Source organism: Miniopterus natalensis, chromosome 11, assembly GCF_054644295.1.
Source record: "Miniopterus natalensis isolate mMinNat1 chromosome 11, mMinNat1.hap1, whole genome shotgun sequence".
Classification (NCBI taxonomy): domain Eukaryota; kingdom Metazoa; phylum Chordata; class Mammalia; order Chiroptera; family Miniopteridae; genus Miniopterus; species Miniopterus natalensis.
In genome coordinates, this window is record NC_142091.1 from 72,343,172 (window position 1) to 72,358,243 (window position 15,072).

The following is a 15,072-nucleotide window of genomic DNA, read 5'->3' on the forward strand; positions in this document are numbered from 1 at the left end:
AGCCCTGAGTTCTGGAGCCCACCGCAGGAATGTTGCCTTGGGTGATTCTAATTTCACCTTCCTACTTATCTCAGTAACACACTCCTCGTTTCAAACTCCAGAGAAAACTACTGCCTCCGGGAGGCTCTTCTCAGCAGCGGGAGCTTTGGGAATCTGGGAAGACTGAGCCACGCAGGTGCGCGGGTGGAGGGTGGGCGGGGCACCCGTCCCTTCAAAGGCCTGGGCCCCTAAGCCCGGGCGGCAGCGGGAACTGCGAGCCCCGCAGGCGGCTACCTGGGGCTCCCGTTGCTAGAGGCGTTGCCAAGGAAGGTCACGAGGAGGGGCTCTCTTCCGGAGAAGGACAACTGATAACCCGGAAGCAGTCAGCAGTGCGGCGCTGTTTAAAGATGGCGGCGGAGGAACCTCAGCAGCAGAAGCAGGAGCCGCTGGGCAGCGACGCCGAAGGTACCGACTCGGGGAAGACCATCCGACCAGGGCTACCGGGGGCGATGCCGGACCGCTGGTTCCCGAGGAGGCGGGGGGCGGGGCGGCCGGCGGCGGGGGCGTAGCGCGCGAACGGCCCCTTTCTCCTCCACCGCTGCCGCCGCCTCCCCTCCCCCTCACAATAGAAGGAGCCGCCGCCGCGACCCCCGGCCGGGCGGGCGGAGCGGGCCCAGGCCCGCGGCCCTTCCCCGTCACGCGCGCCCGGGGCGGGGCCTGGGCCGCCCCGCCCCCCGCCCGGCCCCCCGCCCGGCCCCCCGCTCAGCCCCCTTGGCGCCAGGCTCCTGGGTCCCCAGCCCTGCCGCCCAGGTCTTTGCAGTCAGGCGGAGGCCTATGTCGGCGCCCACCACTCACCCGCCTTCCCCCGAGCAGCCCGCGCCCGGGAGGGCATCGTGTTACACCGGGCCGCGGAGCACAAAGGACTGGGCGGCCGCTGGGGATGCTACGGGCGGCGGGGGGTGTGAGCGGCCGCGGTGTGTGTGCGCCTGGAGGCTGCAGCCTGCGTTTCCGGCAGAGCCCCCTCTTCTGGCCTTGCAGCCCCTTTCCGCCTGCCTGGGCATTGTATTCTTAGATTTCTGAAGAGTTGGACCTTTCAAAATGGTGCCACTCTCTCCATTTTCACCCACGAATTAGGCCCTGGAAACTAAGTAGGCCTTTTGGGTGGGAGGGACAGCCCCATTGCAGGGCACTGAAGGGAATGGGTCGAGGCGCAGCTGAGGATCCGGAATACTCAGGCCCCAAAGTATTGGCCTTAAAATACCCCTCTGCCCCATTCGAACCGCACACTTGAGGGACTGATCACTGGGACACCCACGCCCCCAGAAGGGACTTGTTCAAGATCACATAAGTTAAGAAGAAGCCAGGACCAGAATTCCTTGCTCCTGGCTTCTCACCAGTAGCTGCTCAGAGTGTGCCTCAAAGGTACCATCTCATGATATTTCATTGAGGGGAGGAAGACGGCGGTATTGGCTCCTTTTTACAGCTGAGGAAAGTTCTCTGCAGTGAGGTGGCAGAGAAGAGGTATTATGGTGAAGAGCTAATAAACCTTCGGAATTAGGCAAACCTGGGTTTGATCACAAGTCTTGACTAGTTGTGACCTTGGGCAGGTTACTTCATCTGTCTGCATTTATCTGTGAAATGGGCACCATTAAGAATACACAGAACTGCAGGAGGAAGGGTGTGGTCAAGTAAAGGGCAGGCTCACAGGAAGCTCTCATCCAGCCCAGGACTCTGCCTCCTCCTCTTACTTTCCCCAGGAGACCCTGCCTAGCCCCAGAGCTTTCCCAGGCTGCTGGGAAGTGATGTTAGAAAGCTGGAGGGCAGGGGAAAGGGGTGTTAGAGCTGGAAGACACACCTTGGGGTGATCGCCTCTGCCTCTGCATTTTAAATGTGAGAAAACAGGCCTTAGAGGGGAAGGGCTTTGCCAAGATCACACAGTTGGGTGGAACAGGGTATAAGATGCATGCTTCCTGATTCTAAGTCTGCTCTGCTGGCTGCTTTTGTCCTTGGTCCAGCTCCCTAGAGTGGAGCTAGCAAGGCCCCACTGTAATCCTTGGCCTTTTTCCTTCTTCCAGGTGTTAACTGTCTTGCCTATGATGAAGCCATCATGGCTCAGCAGGACCGAATTCAGCAAGAGGTGAGAGGCTGTGGCCAGTGGCCCTGTTATGGGGATGCATAGGCTGGGCCTGAGGCCTGTTTTTCTCTACTTTGGAAGCCCTCTCCTTTCCAAGCTGTGCTAGATACTGGATGCCTGTGCCGCTGGGTGACTGGCCCAGCACCCTTCGTTTAGGTGTTCTGGCTGTTAGGTGGAGGTCACTCCAGCCACGTGCCAGAGCATAATGGATTTCCTCCCCTCCGCAGATTGCTGTGCAGAATCCTCTGGTATCAGAGCGGCTGGAGCTCTCGGTCCTGTACAAGGAGTATGCTGAGGATGATAATATCTATCAACAGAAGATCAAGGTGGGAGCCTAGCCAAGTGGGCAGGAAGAGCCCTGGGGACAGGAGCAGGAGCAGGCCTGCTCAGACCTACTCCTTGCTGGGCCTGGCCTCCTAGAGGGTAGGGTGTTGGGGGAACCCTCTTGTTGCTGGTTCTCAGTGTGCAGACTCTGGGATCAAAAGACCTGGATTCAGATTTTGACTTTGCCACATAGCAGCTATATCCTTGGCAGGTTCTTCAATGTGTCTGAGCTTTGGGGTCTTTATAAAATTGGGGTGATCAAAGCATGGGCCCATGGTTGTTGAGGGTGGTTGTGAGGTTGAGAGAGATGATATCTGTGGGGCATGATGGTCTGAGTGCTCACAGTGGGGCTGAATGGACGGGGTGGGGGTGGGGGCACAGAGGCTTGGGGCAGGGGTATGACCTATAGCCTGCTTCCCGGATCTTTGTGGAGAGGCAGGCAGCAGTGGGGAAAAGGGGCCTACAGACCTTTGTGCCAGGTCCTGCTGCTTCGTTTACAAACATGTAAGTCCCTTAACCACTCACTTCTCTGTGAGCTGGGAGGCTGAAATGTGGCAGTGGGTATGTGTAAATAGTATCCATTGGCACAGCCTGGGGGTTTGGTAAATGCTACTCCCCCTTCCCCTAAAGATCAGAGATGCTTAGAACCTTCCATCTGAAAGGAGGAGCCAGGAAGGTAACCCAGGTGATTGAAGGTGGCCAGGTCAAATGGTGAATGTGGGCACCGAAGCTCTGAATCAGCCAGTAGCAGGGAGTGGAAGGACCTGGAGCAAATGGGAGTGACCATGCCTGTCACTCCATTGTTGTTGGATCTGTTTTCCAAGAGAAGCCAGAAATTATTATTTTTTACTTATGTATTTTTTGTTAATCTTCACCCAAGGATACTTTTTTCCATTGCTTTTTCAGAGAGAGCGGAAAGGTGGGAGGGAGGGAAAGAGAGAAACAGAGAGAGACATTGATGTGAAAGAGACACATTGACTAGCTGCCTCCTGCATATGCGCCGGACCAGAGGCAGGGAGTGAACCACAACCCAGGTACATGCCTTTGACCGGGAATCGAACAGATACCCTTCGGTGGTTGGGTTGACACTAACCACTGAGCAACACTGGCCAGGACGAGCCAGAAATTATTTTGATTTGAGATCTCCAGGTTCCTAACAGCTGACAGCTAGTTCAAATTTAAAATGTTGTGTGGACCAGAAACACACATGCAGGCCAGATCCAGCTGTGTGTGGCCTGTGGTCTACTCTGACCCCTTGCTTAGGGTGTTTGTGATTTACCCAAGGTTTGTGGAGAGATAGATGAAGGCACTGGTTCTGGGGTCCAACAGACCTGGGTTTGAGTCATGGCTTCACCACTTACAGCTGTGTGATCTTGGACAACACACTGAGCATTCCTGGGTGGAGAGGTCACTGCCTCCCAGGGCGAGCATGAGGCTTGAAGGAGATGACAATGGTCAAGTGCTGAGCTTAGTGTGTAGCACATGGCCAAGGCTTAAGCTGTAGGTCTTTTCCCCATGTGGTTGGTGAGTGGAGTGGGGCCCTTATTTAAGGCCTACATGTCACACTTAGGCCACCCTGGTGAGATTGACAGGGTGGGCGTCTTGGGTTCTTTCCCATCGAGTTAGCAAATGTTCAAGTGTCTGCATGCTGTGTGTGCAGGAGCTCCGACACCCCCAGTCTTTGCTGTGCTTACGCCCACCTTTGCCCCTGGGGAGGCGCCTACACCTAGATGCCAGAGCCTAAGCAGAGCTGGGTGGCTTTGTGAAATGGGCCCCTCTGAGGATTAATAGGATAATGGACCCGAGCCCTTAGCAAAGGGCCTGGCGTGGAGAAAGTGCTCAGAAGGATTCTAGTAACTCCTGGTAGCTACAGTGGTTTGGTCTCTTTGTACGCATTAGGAGCTGTTGACTTAACATTTATGAGCATGTATGGTAGGCTAGGCCCTGTTTTGGATACTGAAAATAGTGATGACTACCACTGACAAACTCCTGCCCTCATGAAGCTCAGACAGACAATAAGCTGGGGTAACTGAGAAGGTGGGGTTTGAGTGACTGACCTGACAGAGGCACTGGAGCAGGTTGTGGCCACCTGGGCAGAGAGTACAGCCTGAGGCCGGGGTAGGAGTGAGGGTGGTGTGAGGGTGGTTTGAGGAGTGGCGTGGAGGCCAGTGCAGCTGGAGCAGAGTGGGGAACAGGAGAGGGTGGGAGACGGGGCTCAGCCAGAGAAAGGACTTGAAGGAAGATGGTGGGTATCAACAGGTTTCTGGGTGGTTCAGGTGGCTGGGTTGAGAGTGGGCTGAGCGCAGGTGGAAGTTTTGCAATAAAACCAGTAGGAAGTGGATTGATGCCTGGGACCAGGGTGGGAGAGTTAAGTAGTGAGAAGTGCTTGATACTGGATGCATTCAAGATAGAGCCAAAGGGATCTGTATTGTATTGGATGTGGTGTGAGGGAGAAGTTGGCAATGACCGTGAGGTTTTTAGCTGAAATGTAGAGTTGTAGTTGATGGAGGGGAAGGCTGAGAGGAGCAGGCGCATGGGGAAGTCGGGACCTGCCATGCCAGGCTGGGTAGTTCGGAGGTGTAGGTGAGGCAGCTGGATGCATGAGTTGAAATTGGAGTTCAGGGCTGAGATGGGGCAGGCGAAGAGTTACAGTTAAGGCCATTTAAATCCCAAGATCGATGACATCAAGAGAGTTAAGTGGAAGCTGTGCCAGGCCTGAGCAGGGTTGTGCCATTCACATAACAGTCACTGTGGATGGCTGTGTGTCGTGACCATCTCCTGGGAGGTGACTCACTGTGTCTTGAACGGTGTTGTGGTTTGGTGGTGGCTCTGACCTTCACAGGTTAGAGGGATGAGGAGTGGGAGTAAGGCATGAGGACAAGAAGAGGGCAGGATCCATAAGCCACGGGGAAGAGAGTGTGGAGGTGCCTTGGGATGGGGGTTTAAGGAGAATGGAGCAGGTACGAAGTAGCCATCAGGGCGCAGGGGAGGGTGCCCAGGCCAGGGAGTGAGGCCCATTTACCAGGAAGCACTAATGGCCCACTTGTGTGGGCAGGTTCGACAGAAGAAAGTCTATGGAGTTTGGGGAGGAAACCGGAAGACATCACACAGGTGGTACCTGTGAGCCACCAGCACAGGGTTGAGGAGGAGCTGAGGGGAGCTCTTTCTCATCCCAACCTGGGGGCTGGGTGCACCCCCACCCTAACCAGTTTGACTTGGTCTCTCATGGTTTGAAAGACTATTCACTGGTCAAGGACTGGTTCACTTGCCTGTTTTTATGCACAGCCCTGCAGGTCCAGGCAGTGTTTTAGGTACTGACATAGAGCAAGATGTGGCCAGTGGCTAGTGACTACTTTGGTGACTCATGCAACCAGTATGTACATAAGTCATGGTTTCCTGAGGCTTTGGGGGCTTTGGGCAGTGAGTCACTAGGTGACTCCCATCACCAGAGTCAGCAGCCAAGGATGGCAGGTAGCTGCTTAGAGCTCAGTTGCCACTGCTGGGCGTGACCTTTGTCAGGTGGCTCCTTGGCCTGCCCTGGTTCTGGCCTCATGTTGATGGGCACGGGGTGGGGCGGGGTATGCCTTTCTGCAGGACCTCCACAAAAAGTATTCGTACATCCGCAAGACCAGGCCTGATGGAAACTGCTTCTATCGAGCTTTCGGGTTCTCCCACTTGGAGGCGCTGCTGGATGACAGCAAGGAATTGCAGAGGTGAGGAGGGTGGGCGCTCGGGCACTGAAGTAGGTGGGTGACAGATCCATGAAGGGCTGGTAGGGCTCCCTCCTCCCTCTTGATGGCTAGGCGGTACAGTTCCACCTGAGGCCAGACAACAGGCTGGGCTCCTATTCTTTTGGCTGAGGAGCCCATGCCCACCTCCCTTTCCCTCTTCCCGCTAGGTTCAAGGCTGTGTCTGCCAAGAGCAAAGAAGACCTGGTGTCCCAGGGCTTCACTGAGTTCACAATTGAGGATTTCCACAATACGGTGAGCCCAGCTGCCTTGTTGCCTGCTCTGCCAGAGGAGGGTGGGTGGCCTGGCCATGGCGGGGTTGACCCATTTCCTGCCTCACCTCCCCCTCTCTCCCTGCCTGTGGCAGTTCATGGACCTGATAGAGCAGGTGGAGAAGCAGATCTCAGTAGCTGACCTGCTGGCCTCCTTCAATGACCAGAGCACCTCAGACTACCTGGTGGTCTACCTGCGGCTGCTCACCTCTGGCTACCTGCAGCGGGAGAGCAAGTTCTTCGAGCACTTCATCGAGGGTGGGCGGACGGTCAAGGAGTTCTGCCAGCAGGTGCCACCCGCACTCCACTTCTCAGATTCCGGGCCCTCCCTTTTCTCTCCCCTCAGTGTGGGGAGCGTCCTGGGGTCGGGGGCATGGGGAGGGGGTGCGGAGACCCAGGCCCTGACCTGCACCCATGCTACAGGAAGTGGAGCCCATGTGCAAGGAGAGCGACCACATCCACATCATCGCGCTGGCCCAGGCACTCAGCGTCTCCATCCAGGTGGAGTACATGGACCGCGGCGAGGGCGGCACCACCAACCCGCACGTCTTCCCTGAGGGCTCTGAGCCCAAGGTCTACCTTCTCTACCGGCCTGGACACTACGACATCCTCTACAAATAGGGCTGGCCCTGCCCGCCGCTGCCCTGCTGCCCTCCCCTCTGCCAGGCGCTAGACATGTACAGAGGTTTTTGTGTGGTTGTAAATGGTCATATTTCACTCCCCCCCTTCCCTGTCATACAACCTTCCACGTTTTATTAAAGGGGATGCTGGTGGTGAGCCCTGTGTGCGTGTCCCTGCTCTGCTGCTGCCCGCCTGGATGCTATGTGTCTGGCTGTCCCCCTCCCCCCCAGGTGGGTTCCTCTTGGCCTTTCACCTGTCCACCTCACGCCTCCCTACCAGCAGCAGTTATGAGGGGCTGGGCCTCTTAGGGCCCCTCCTGGTTATTGGGATTCTGCCTAACCTCCTTCCCTCCTTAGCTGGCCCAGGGGCTTCCATGGAAGTGTGGAAGTTCCATGGGGACTTAACCAGGGACCTAGGACCATCAAGGCTTCAAGCTGTGCCCCCATAGGTCTACCTCCATCCTGCTGTCTTGCCCAGGGCCCCAGACCCCAGCTGCCTGCTTTCCATCAGGTCTGCATGGTCAAGGAGCGCGGGGCAGAGAGGGCCCGCATGATGGTGAGGCCTGGCTCAGCAGGTGGAGGGGCTGGTGGGAGTAGGGCAGCCTTCAGGCCTCTGCTTAGTCGGGTCCCCAGGCAGGACTTGCCAGGCTGCCATCCTCCTGCCCACCTGCCTGTGCCTGCTTTGCACCCCCTTTGCTTCAGCCACAGTGTCTGCATTGCCTGCCTTTTTGCCTTCACCTCCTTTCCTCCCCCACCCCAGCACATGTAGGGGCTCAGTCCCTAGGCTGTGAACTCCTTGGGGGGCAGGCCCTCAATAAATGTGAAGTGCTGCTGCCCACCTCTGCCATCGTCTGGCCAGTGCCTCCCTCACCCAGCTCCCCGAGAGCTCTCACCAGCCTCTTTGAGCCAGAGCCCCTGCCTACACCTGTGGGTTGCCTCCCTCACCAAGTCAGGGCTCACACAGCGGGAGCTGCAACAAGGGTGGTCTTTATTAGAAGGCTCCTGAGGGTCGGGGCGGAGGGAAAGGAGGGGCTGCCCAGGCCCAGGCCCAGCTGCAGGCTTCAGCGACCTCTCAGAGCTGGGAGCGAGGTCCAGCAGGCCCCGGGGAGTCTGCGGGCAGAGCAGAGAGGTTGGAGGGAGTGGCGGGCTGGGTTTCCCAGGCTGCCTCCCTGTGGGGGTGAGTGCCAGGGTGAGCGGGTATTAGTGGGCAGGAGGTTAGTGGGCAGCCACACAGCGGGCCAGGCCCTGCTTACCAGTCCTGGTCAGGGTGTGCGGCAGGGTGCCATCAGGCTGGAAGGCAGAGGACACTGAGAACCGGCCCAGGGTGGGTGGGGCGGGGCAGGGGCTGGTGGGGGTGGGGGTGGGCGCCTCCGCAGGTACCTACCCACTGGGAAGTAGTGGGCCAGCCGCTGCAGGTAGATGTTCTCGTCCTTCTCCAGAAACACACAGATGACCAGCCGGTCCACCTGCCAGGGCCTGTTCAGCTTAGGGGGGAGCCCCCCTTTCCCTGCTCCCGAGTCTCGTCACTGCCCCCCAGCACCCCACCCTGCAGGGGTACCTGCCTTGCCTTTGGGGAGCCCCTCAAGCTAGGCTACATGCTTTACAGAAGGGGTTCATGGTGTGGGAAGAAAGGAAGGAGAGGAGATCCGTGGGCCAGGCGCCCCTCAATGACTGATGGAGTTGGTTAGTGGGACCAGGATGTGCCCCATCACCCTACCCCTTCCTGCCTCAACTGGGCCCAGGCCTCACCTTGTCCTTGTGCTGCTCTAGCCACTCTCGCAGCGCGGCCAGCACTACCTCGGCAGCCGCCTCGTTGGGGTAGCCTGGGGACCCGGCGACAATGAGTCTGGGCCCCGGCCCACCCCTCGTCGTCGGTTAAGTTCCCACTGCCAACCCCACCCTTCCTCTCCCTGATCCCACTCACCGAACACGCCGGTGGAGATGCAGGGAAACGCCTGGGAAGCGGGGAGAGGGAAGGGGGAGAGCGTCACTCTCGCCCCGCCCCACCCCCTCCTTTGGCCCCGCGGCCTCCACCAGCTCCAGGCCGCGCCCGCCCCGCCCCGCCCCGCCCCGCCCCGCCCCGCCCCCGGCGCCCTCACCGCAGAACGGAGCCGATGCTCCAGCAGCAGGTCGAGGCTGCTCAGGTAGCAGCTGCGGAGCTCAGCAGCCTGGTTGGCGCTGGGCTCTCCGTGGGCGATGGGCCCCACCGTGTGGATGACATCTGCGGGAGGTGACCGCGTCAGGCGGGCTAGGGTCTCCCTGCGGTCCTCCCTTCTGCCCCCGCCAGCCTGCGCCGGGAGGGGACAGGAAACGGGCGCTCTTCCCTCCTCCAAGTTCCTTGACTCTCCAGGGGAGGACCTCACCCATGCAGGCACAGGCGCGCTCTGGAGCCCTAATCCACACCTGATAGACAAGGCAGGCCCGCTCCCCACATCTGGGTGCACCCGGCTGAGACGGGCGCGACTGGGTGCGTGAAGGTCCCGCCCCTTAGCTCTTCCCCCCTCCCTTTCAGGTCCTTGTCCCACTCCAGCCTCTACGCGCTCCTAGGGTGTCCGAGGAGGGGCAGGCTCCAGCACTTAGGGCTAAGAAGTGCCCCTGAGGAGGCCTCCAGCAATTCTGTGGGGGCCGCACCATGACACGAGGCTCCCATAGCTGGGGGTGGCGGGACTCACACTTGGCCGGCAGCCGATAGCCCCCGGTGATCTTGGCCTTGCCGGTTTCGCAGTTCTGCAGGGTGCGGCACTCGTCGGTGAGCAGGGGCCCGGCGGCCCGGTGAATGCAGCCGTCCACTGCAGGAGAGGGCCAGTGAGTCGTGGGCTCCTTCCGTCCCCCGAGCCCGTTTCACAGAGAAGCCTGAGGCCCACAACTGAATGGTCCCAGTCCCCTCGATTGTGCTGGGATTCACCTGGCCTCGCGCCTTTCTCCCAAGGCCTCCAGCTGCTCTCGTCACCCCCGCCCCCCATTGTTTCCCATCAGGAGAAATCAAGTCTCAGAGAGGCACCGCCACGGCCCCGGAGGAAGCGGCGCAGTACGGCCGGCAGGGGGCGCGCCCTGCCCACCTGCTCTTTCCCGGCAGAGTAGCCAGGGTGCGGGCGGGCCGCCGGCGGGCAGGGGCCTCCCCCGACGTGGGCGGCTCGGAGCGGTGGGGTCCAGACCGCCGAACAGCTACGCGCGCCCGGCCAGGGGTAAGTTCTTCCTCTGGGCTCCGCTCAGGTGCGGCAGCCGGCACCGCGCACCCGACCCCAGGGTCGACCTCCCCAGGCGAGGCTCCTCGGCCCCGCAAGCTTTAGGATCCACTTTACGGATGAGGAAACTGAGGCCACCTCGATACAAGTGGCAGATAAGTCCGGGGCCTTGAGCCTGGTCTTCCAGCACCTCCTGGCGCACACCCTGCTCAATAATGAACCTTCTCATTAGCGCATCGAACTAATTGCAGGTGGCCTGGGCTTGTTAAACTGAGAACAAAGGCGGCTCTGGGGCCTGGCCAGAGACTCTGGAGACCTGAGCCCAGGTAAACAACTCGGGAGGCTCAGAGGAGCCGCTCCTTCAGCTTCACCTCTTCCTGGTGCCTGGGCCTGAGAGGACCCTGCGGGAGAGGAGAGGCTCAGCCTCAGGCAGGCCAGGGCCAAGTCCAGGCTTGCCCCTCACTTCCTGTGCCAGTGGGCACGTTGGCAAGTCCTTTCCCCTCTCTGAGTGTCCACTGCTTCATCTGGAAAACTGGGACAGTGACCCCCTCCTCCGAGTTGGAGTTGGCATCCTGGCAGGGAGAACAGTACCCACCTCTGGCAGCTCCCCAGCTCCCACTGCTCCCCAGGCCTGTACCAGAAGCTCTGTGGGCACCAACTGCTGGGTGTGCACAATGCTGGGCAGCAGAAAGGACCACCATGTCTCCATTTTAGAGATGCACGTACTGAGGCCCTTTCTCCTCCATCATAGCCCCATCAAGCACAGGTCCAGGGCCACGAGCTGGATCCCCCCCTTCTTTCTTTTGTACCCTGGGGATCCCAATGAAACTTAATTTTGCGACTTCATGCTGAGCTGGTACTAGGAGATTTTCCAGAGCATCCCATAAGTGGGGGTGAATGGGGAAGAGGAGCTGGGGAACCCTGGAGGGGCTTTGAGACTGGGTCCTCACCCCCTCCTCTCCTGTGTGGGGATAAGGGCAGCTGAAGCCCATGGGAGGAGAGGAGTGTCCAGGAGCTGCAAGGATGGTGCATAGCCAGGAGTGTGCAGCATCCTGGTCCGTGTGTCTGCTCTGGGTGGAGGTGCCAGGTGCCCACTCAGCACGGTGTGCAACAGCAGGAGCTGGGCAGCTGGGTGAAAATCCCAGCCTCTCCAGTCCCACGTGTGTGACACAGGCTACCTCCTCTCTGGACCTCAGTTGCCCCATCTGTAAAGAGTAGACAGCCACCTCCCAGGGTTACTGGAAGGTGAGTTAATTCATGTACAGTGTTTAAGCCAGTGCCTGGCACGAGTGAGGCGATGTGCGTGTTGGCTGTTATTTTATCAGGATAGTGACAGTCTGGGCATGTGTTTGGTGCGTGTGCACCTGAGAGTGCATTGGGAAACGGGCATCCAGGCAAGGCCTGCTCAGAGTATTCAGGGCGCATGGGGGTGAGCACAGGGATGTGTCGAGCCAGCTCTCCTGGGACATCCCTGGCCTGCCCAATGGTGTCAGCCACTCGGCACCCAGCTGCCTGCCATCTCCCTGTGCTGTCCACCCTGCAGGTGACCTTGGCCTGCTGCTGGGGGGAGGGGGTGGTGTGCGGAAGTGGAGCTCACTGAGCTCTGTGTTGCAGGGATTTAATGTTTCCTGGAGTGGACAGGCCTGCAGCCAGGCCTTTGGGACTGACCTGGGGGCATGAGGTGGGAGGAGCTGGAGCGAGCAGAGGCTGGGGCTGGAGCCTCCCAGCAGCATTGTCCAGGACAGGGTCAGACCCTGTGACTGCTGTGCAGGTGCCCAGGTGAGCAGTTCCCTCAAAGCAGAGACCAGGGGTGGACCCTGGGCACCACCCCTGGGCCAGAGCACAGACTGGCCCCTCCTGCCCCCTCCATGTCCACACACCGGCCTGTTGTCCTCCCACCTCTGAGTGCCAGAGAGGACCCCTGCTGTCTTAGCCAGAGGCTCTGACCCCAGGCCCTGGTCCTTGACTTGTGTTAGGCTTAGCTAAGCCCTGGAGGCGGAAAGCAGGAGGTTTCCTGGGGCTCCATTGAAGAAAGAGTTCCCGCCCCTCCCTACCTGACCCTGGGGCACCTGGAAAAGCTCTGGCGCCTGGCCCCTGGGGCTGCCTGGTGGGAGGAGATGTCCCCAGTTCATGCCAGTTGACCCCTCAGTCCTGTCCCTGGGCCCCTCAGCCACATCCAAACAAACCTCAAACCTCCAATTTCACCTCCACCCACCCCGACCCGCAGAAAACGGGTCTGTCCTGGGGAGGCTGACCCACGTGGGTAGTGGGGCCAGCTTCAGATTCTTCCAGCAGGTCAAGGCTGGACCCTGCTTCCTCCAGAAGCCTTGCCCTGGGCCCTCCCTGCCTCCTCTACCGCTCAGCTCCCGGATCTGGCCCCTTCATTTCTGCCTCTTACTGAGTAACTGCCAGGTGCTGAGCGGTTTGCATCCACCCTCTTGTTCCATCCTCACAGCCACCCTAGGAGGCGTTACTATCTTTCCTGCTTTAGAGGAGAAATTGAGGCACAGAGAAGGTGAGAGACTTGCCTAAGGTCACACAGAGGTGCCATTCTGCTTCCTCTGGGGCGCTGAAAGGGCCTGTCTCTCCCCGCCCCACCCCCTCCTGCCCTGGCTGGCTGGCTCTGCCTCTCCCCTCACCCACTCTGGGAAGACACTATACCTGCTGTGTCAGCGTCCCTCCTCACTGCCAGCCCCTGCAGCCTGGCTCTTGTCCCCCTCCTCACATCAACACTCCCCCTCCCCAACAGAGGGACTGCTTGGGGAGCTCTGGTTGCCGAGGTCTTGACTAATCCAGCTGCGTCCCCCCGGCAAGGCTGCCTTGGAGACCCTCTGCCCCGTCCCCCGCCTCCCTCCCCTGCCGGCTTCCCGAGCTCCTCAGATGCTGCCGCCGCCTGGGAACCTGGCTGCCCTCTCTGCTCCAGCCCTGACCCTCTGCCTGGTCCCAGGCACGACCCCCAGATAGTGGCCTCCACACCCCACACAGCCTTCGGGGCTTCAGCTCACAGCCCCTTCATCACAGGCCCAGGTCAGGAAGGGCTGGCTCAGGAGCAGGAAGGGCACCGGGAGAGAGCAGGGCGGCAGCCAGGCAGCCTCACAGCCAGGCAGGCAGGCTCCTGTGGGGGCCATTTGCCAAGGCGCTTAGGATATGTTGGCCGCTATTTAGGGTGCTGTAATATTCATGAAGGAAAGATTAGATATTTAAATTTATTCAGCAATAAATGCATCTCAGTGGGGGAGCATTCCTCATGCTAAACAAACAAGCAAGCAGGGGCTAATTAATTATTTACAGGAAATCGAGGAGGTCTATGGCCTGGGGGAGAGGGGGCAGCTGTGCCCCACCAGAGGGCAGGAGACCCTGACTGGCCCTGGGCCTGCCCCTCCACCTCCTCCACTGTCTGGTGGGTCTGGCCTGTACACACCCCTTTTGGGGTTTCTCTTCCCAGAAATCCTGCCCACAAGCTCGATAGTGGCTTTGGGCAAGTCACTTAACCTCTCTGAGCCTCAGAACTGGCTTCAGAGTTGTGGGGAGGACTGACATAGGCTGAATGGTGGCCTGGGGAATGAAAGACTGAAGGCCAGAGTGATTTAGCAACTTGTCCAAGGTCTCGCAGTCAGAGGCGAGCAGAAGCTAAGAGCCATCTAGCAGGAGCAGGGACCGAAGCTCCTGGAGGCAAAGCCAGGCTCTCAGCCATGTGGGGGTTGTGAGGCCTGCACAGCCCTCAGCCTGCCCTGTTCTTCCCAGGCTCCTGGTGACAGAGCAGACCCAGCCCAGCGAGACCCAAGTCCCCTCCCCCAGCTCCTTCACCCCTTTGCTGCACCACTTCATCTCTCTGTGCCTCAGTTTCCTCATCTGTGCAAGGTCAGTGATGGCCCCTCCCTCCAGGGTTGGCATGAGTGTTCAGTGAGAGACTGTACCAAAGTGCCCTAGGTTTTATCACACTGTCATCCCATTTTACAGATGGGGACACTGAGGCCCAGACTCTGTAAGCAGGAGATGACTGTGCCCCTCATTCCCTGAGGCCTCCTTCACCGGAGGCACAGGATGAACAGCCGGGGCCTAGATGTCCTGGAGAAAGCCCTGGGAGTGGGCTTGAGGCCTGAGGGGGCTGGGGGAAGGCTGTGCCTCTTGAGCCCAGGCAGGCATCTGGGTCTGGGCCCCAGGGACCACTTCCCATCCAGGCAGAGGGGTGCTACCTTGGAGCTGCCCAAGCCCCAGTCACCTGCACAAACACCAAATGCCAGTGCTGGGCAGGTGTAGAAACTGAGTCCCTGAGAGAGTACCAGCTGGGTCAAGGGCAGAAGCCTCAGCTGCTGCACCTCCAGGCCCCTAACCCTGCAGAGGGCCGGCCCAACCATAAAGCCTGGATAAATGAGCCACCCGGGGCCTTGTGCCCCTTCTCTCCCGGCCCACCCTGCCCTCTCCATCTGTTTCCCTCCCAGGCCCTGACTGAGCCTTGGGGGCTACCACCCCATGTGATGGCCCAGTGCCAGGACTGATTTTGTGCTTCTACTCATGCCTCCCGGTCACTCATTCATTCAGCAAACCCAGGCCAGCCCCCGGCTCTGGGCTAGTCTTGGGCTTGGCCCATCGGCCCACGGTGGTGGGGAGGGGCAGTGCCCACTCTCGTCAGGCCCCACCCTCGCGGTGCCAAGGCGGGTGGGCGCCCCAGGGAGAAGATAGATGGCCAACAGCACCATGATGTGATCTGAAATTCATTATGGGGTGAGATCAGCTCCTTAAATGGGGATTTGAAAACATTAGGGCTTCATTATGTACACAACGGCAGCGCCTCATTCATCATGCAAAAATCACTCCCGTTATTAAAAA

General features: G+C 59.4%; 2 protein-coding genes across 7 annotated transcripts in view; one reads left to right on the forward strand and one right to left on the reverse strand.

Annotated features, from left to right (window-relative positions):
- The first annotated feature begins 371 nt into the window (after positions 1-371).
- On the forward strand, positions 372-7,893 carry OTUB1 (OTU deubiquitinase, ubiquitin aldehyde binding 1). Of its 2 annotated transcripts, none has more exons than XM_016216365.2 (7): positions 372-444; positions 2,055-2,116; positions 2,341-2,439; positions 6,032-6,150; positions 6,336-6,420; positions 6,533-6,727; positions 6,861-7,893. In XM_016216365.2, the coding sequence occupies exons 1-7, from the start codon at positions 387-389 to the stop codon at positions 7,056-7,058; spliced, it is 816 nt and encodes a 271-aa protein (XP_016071851.1). In that variant the 5' UTR covers positions 372-386; the 3' UTR covers positions 7,059-7,893. The 2 variants fall into 2 exon arrangements, with proteins under 2 accessions (XP_016071851.1, XP_016071852.1); XM_016216366.2 differs by lacking the exon at positions 372-444 and adding an exon at positions 792-1,401.
- Positions 7,894-7,973: 80 nt separating this feature from the next.
- Positions 7,974-15,072, reverse strand: part of MACROD1 (mono-ADP ribosylhydrolase 1) — a 132,332-nt gene continuing 125,233 nt past the window's right edge. Inside the window, exons 5-11 of one of the 5 annotated variants that reach the window (XM_087821948.1) lie at positions 9,730-9,846; positions 9,157-9,278; positions 8,982-9,012; positions 8,807-8,880; positions 8,442-8,523; positions 8,311-8,364; positions 7,975-8,167 (exon numbers count right to left, since the gene is read on the reverse strand). In XM_087821948.1, the coding sequence (XP_087678074.1) occupies positions 8,130-8,167; positions 8,311-8,364; positions 8,442-8,523; positions 8,807-8,880; positions 8,982-9,012; positions 9,157-9,278; positions 9,730-9,846 (518 nt within the window). In that variant the 3' untranslated portion in view covers positions 7,975-8,129. Of the gene's footprint in view, positions 8,168-8,310; positions 8,365-8,441; positions 8,534-8,806; positions 8,881-8,981; positions 9,013-9,156; positions 9,279-9,729; positions 9,847-15,072 lie in introns of all 5 variants that reach the window. The other 4 variants (XM_087821946.1, XM_087821947.1, XM_087821944.1 and 1 more) reach the window with 4 other exon arrangements.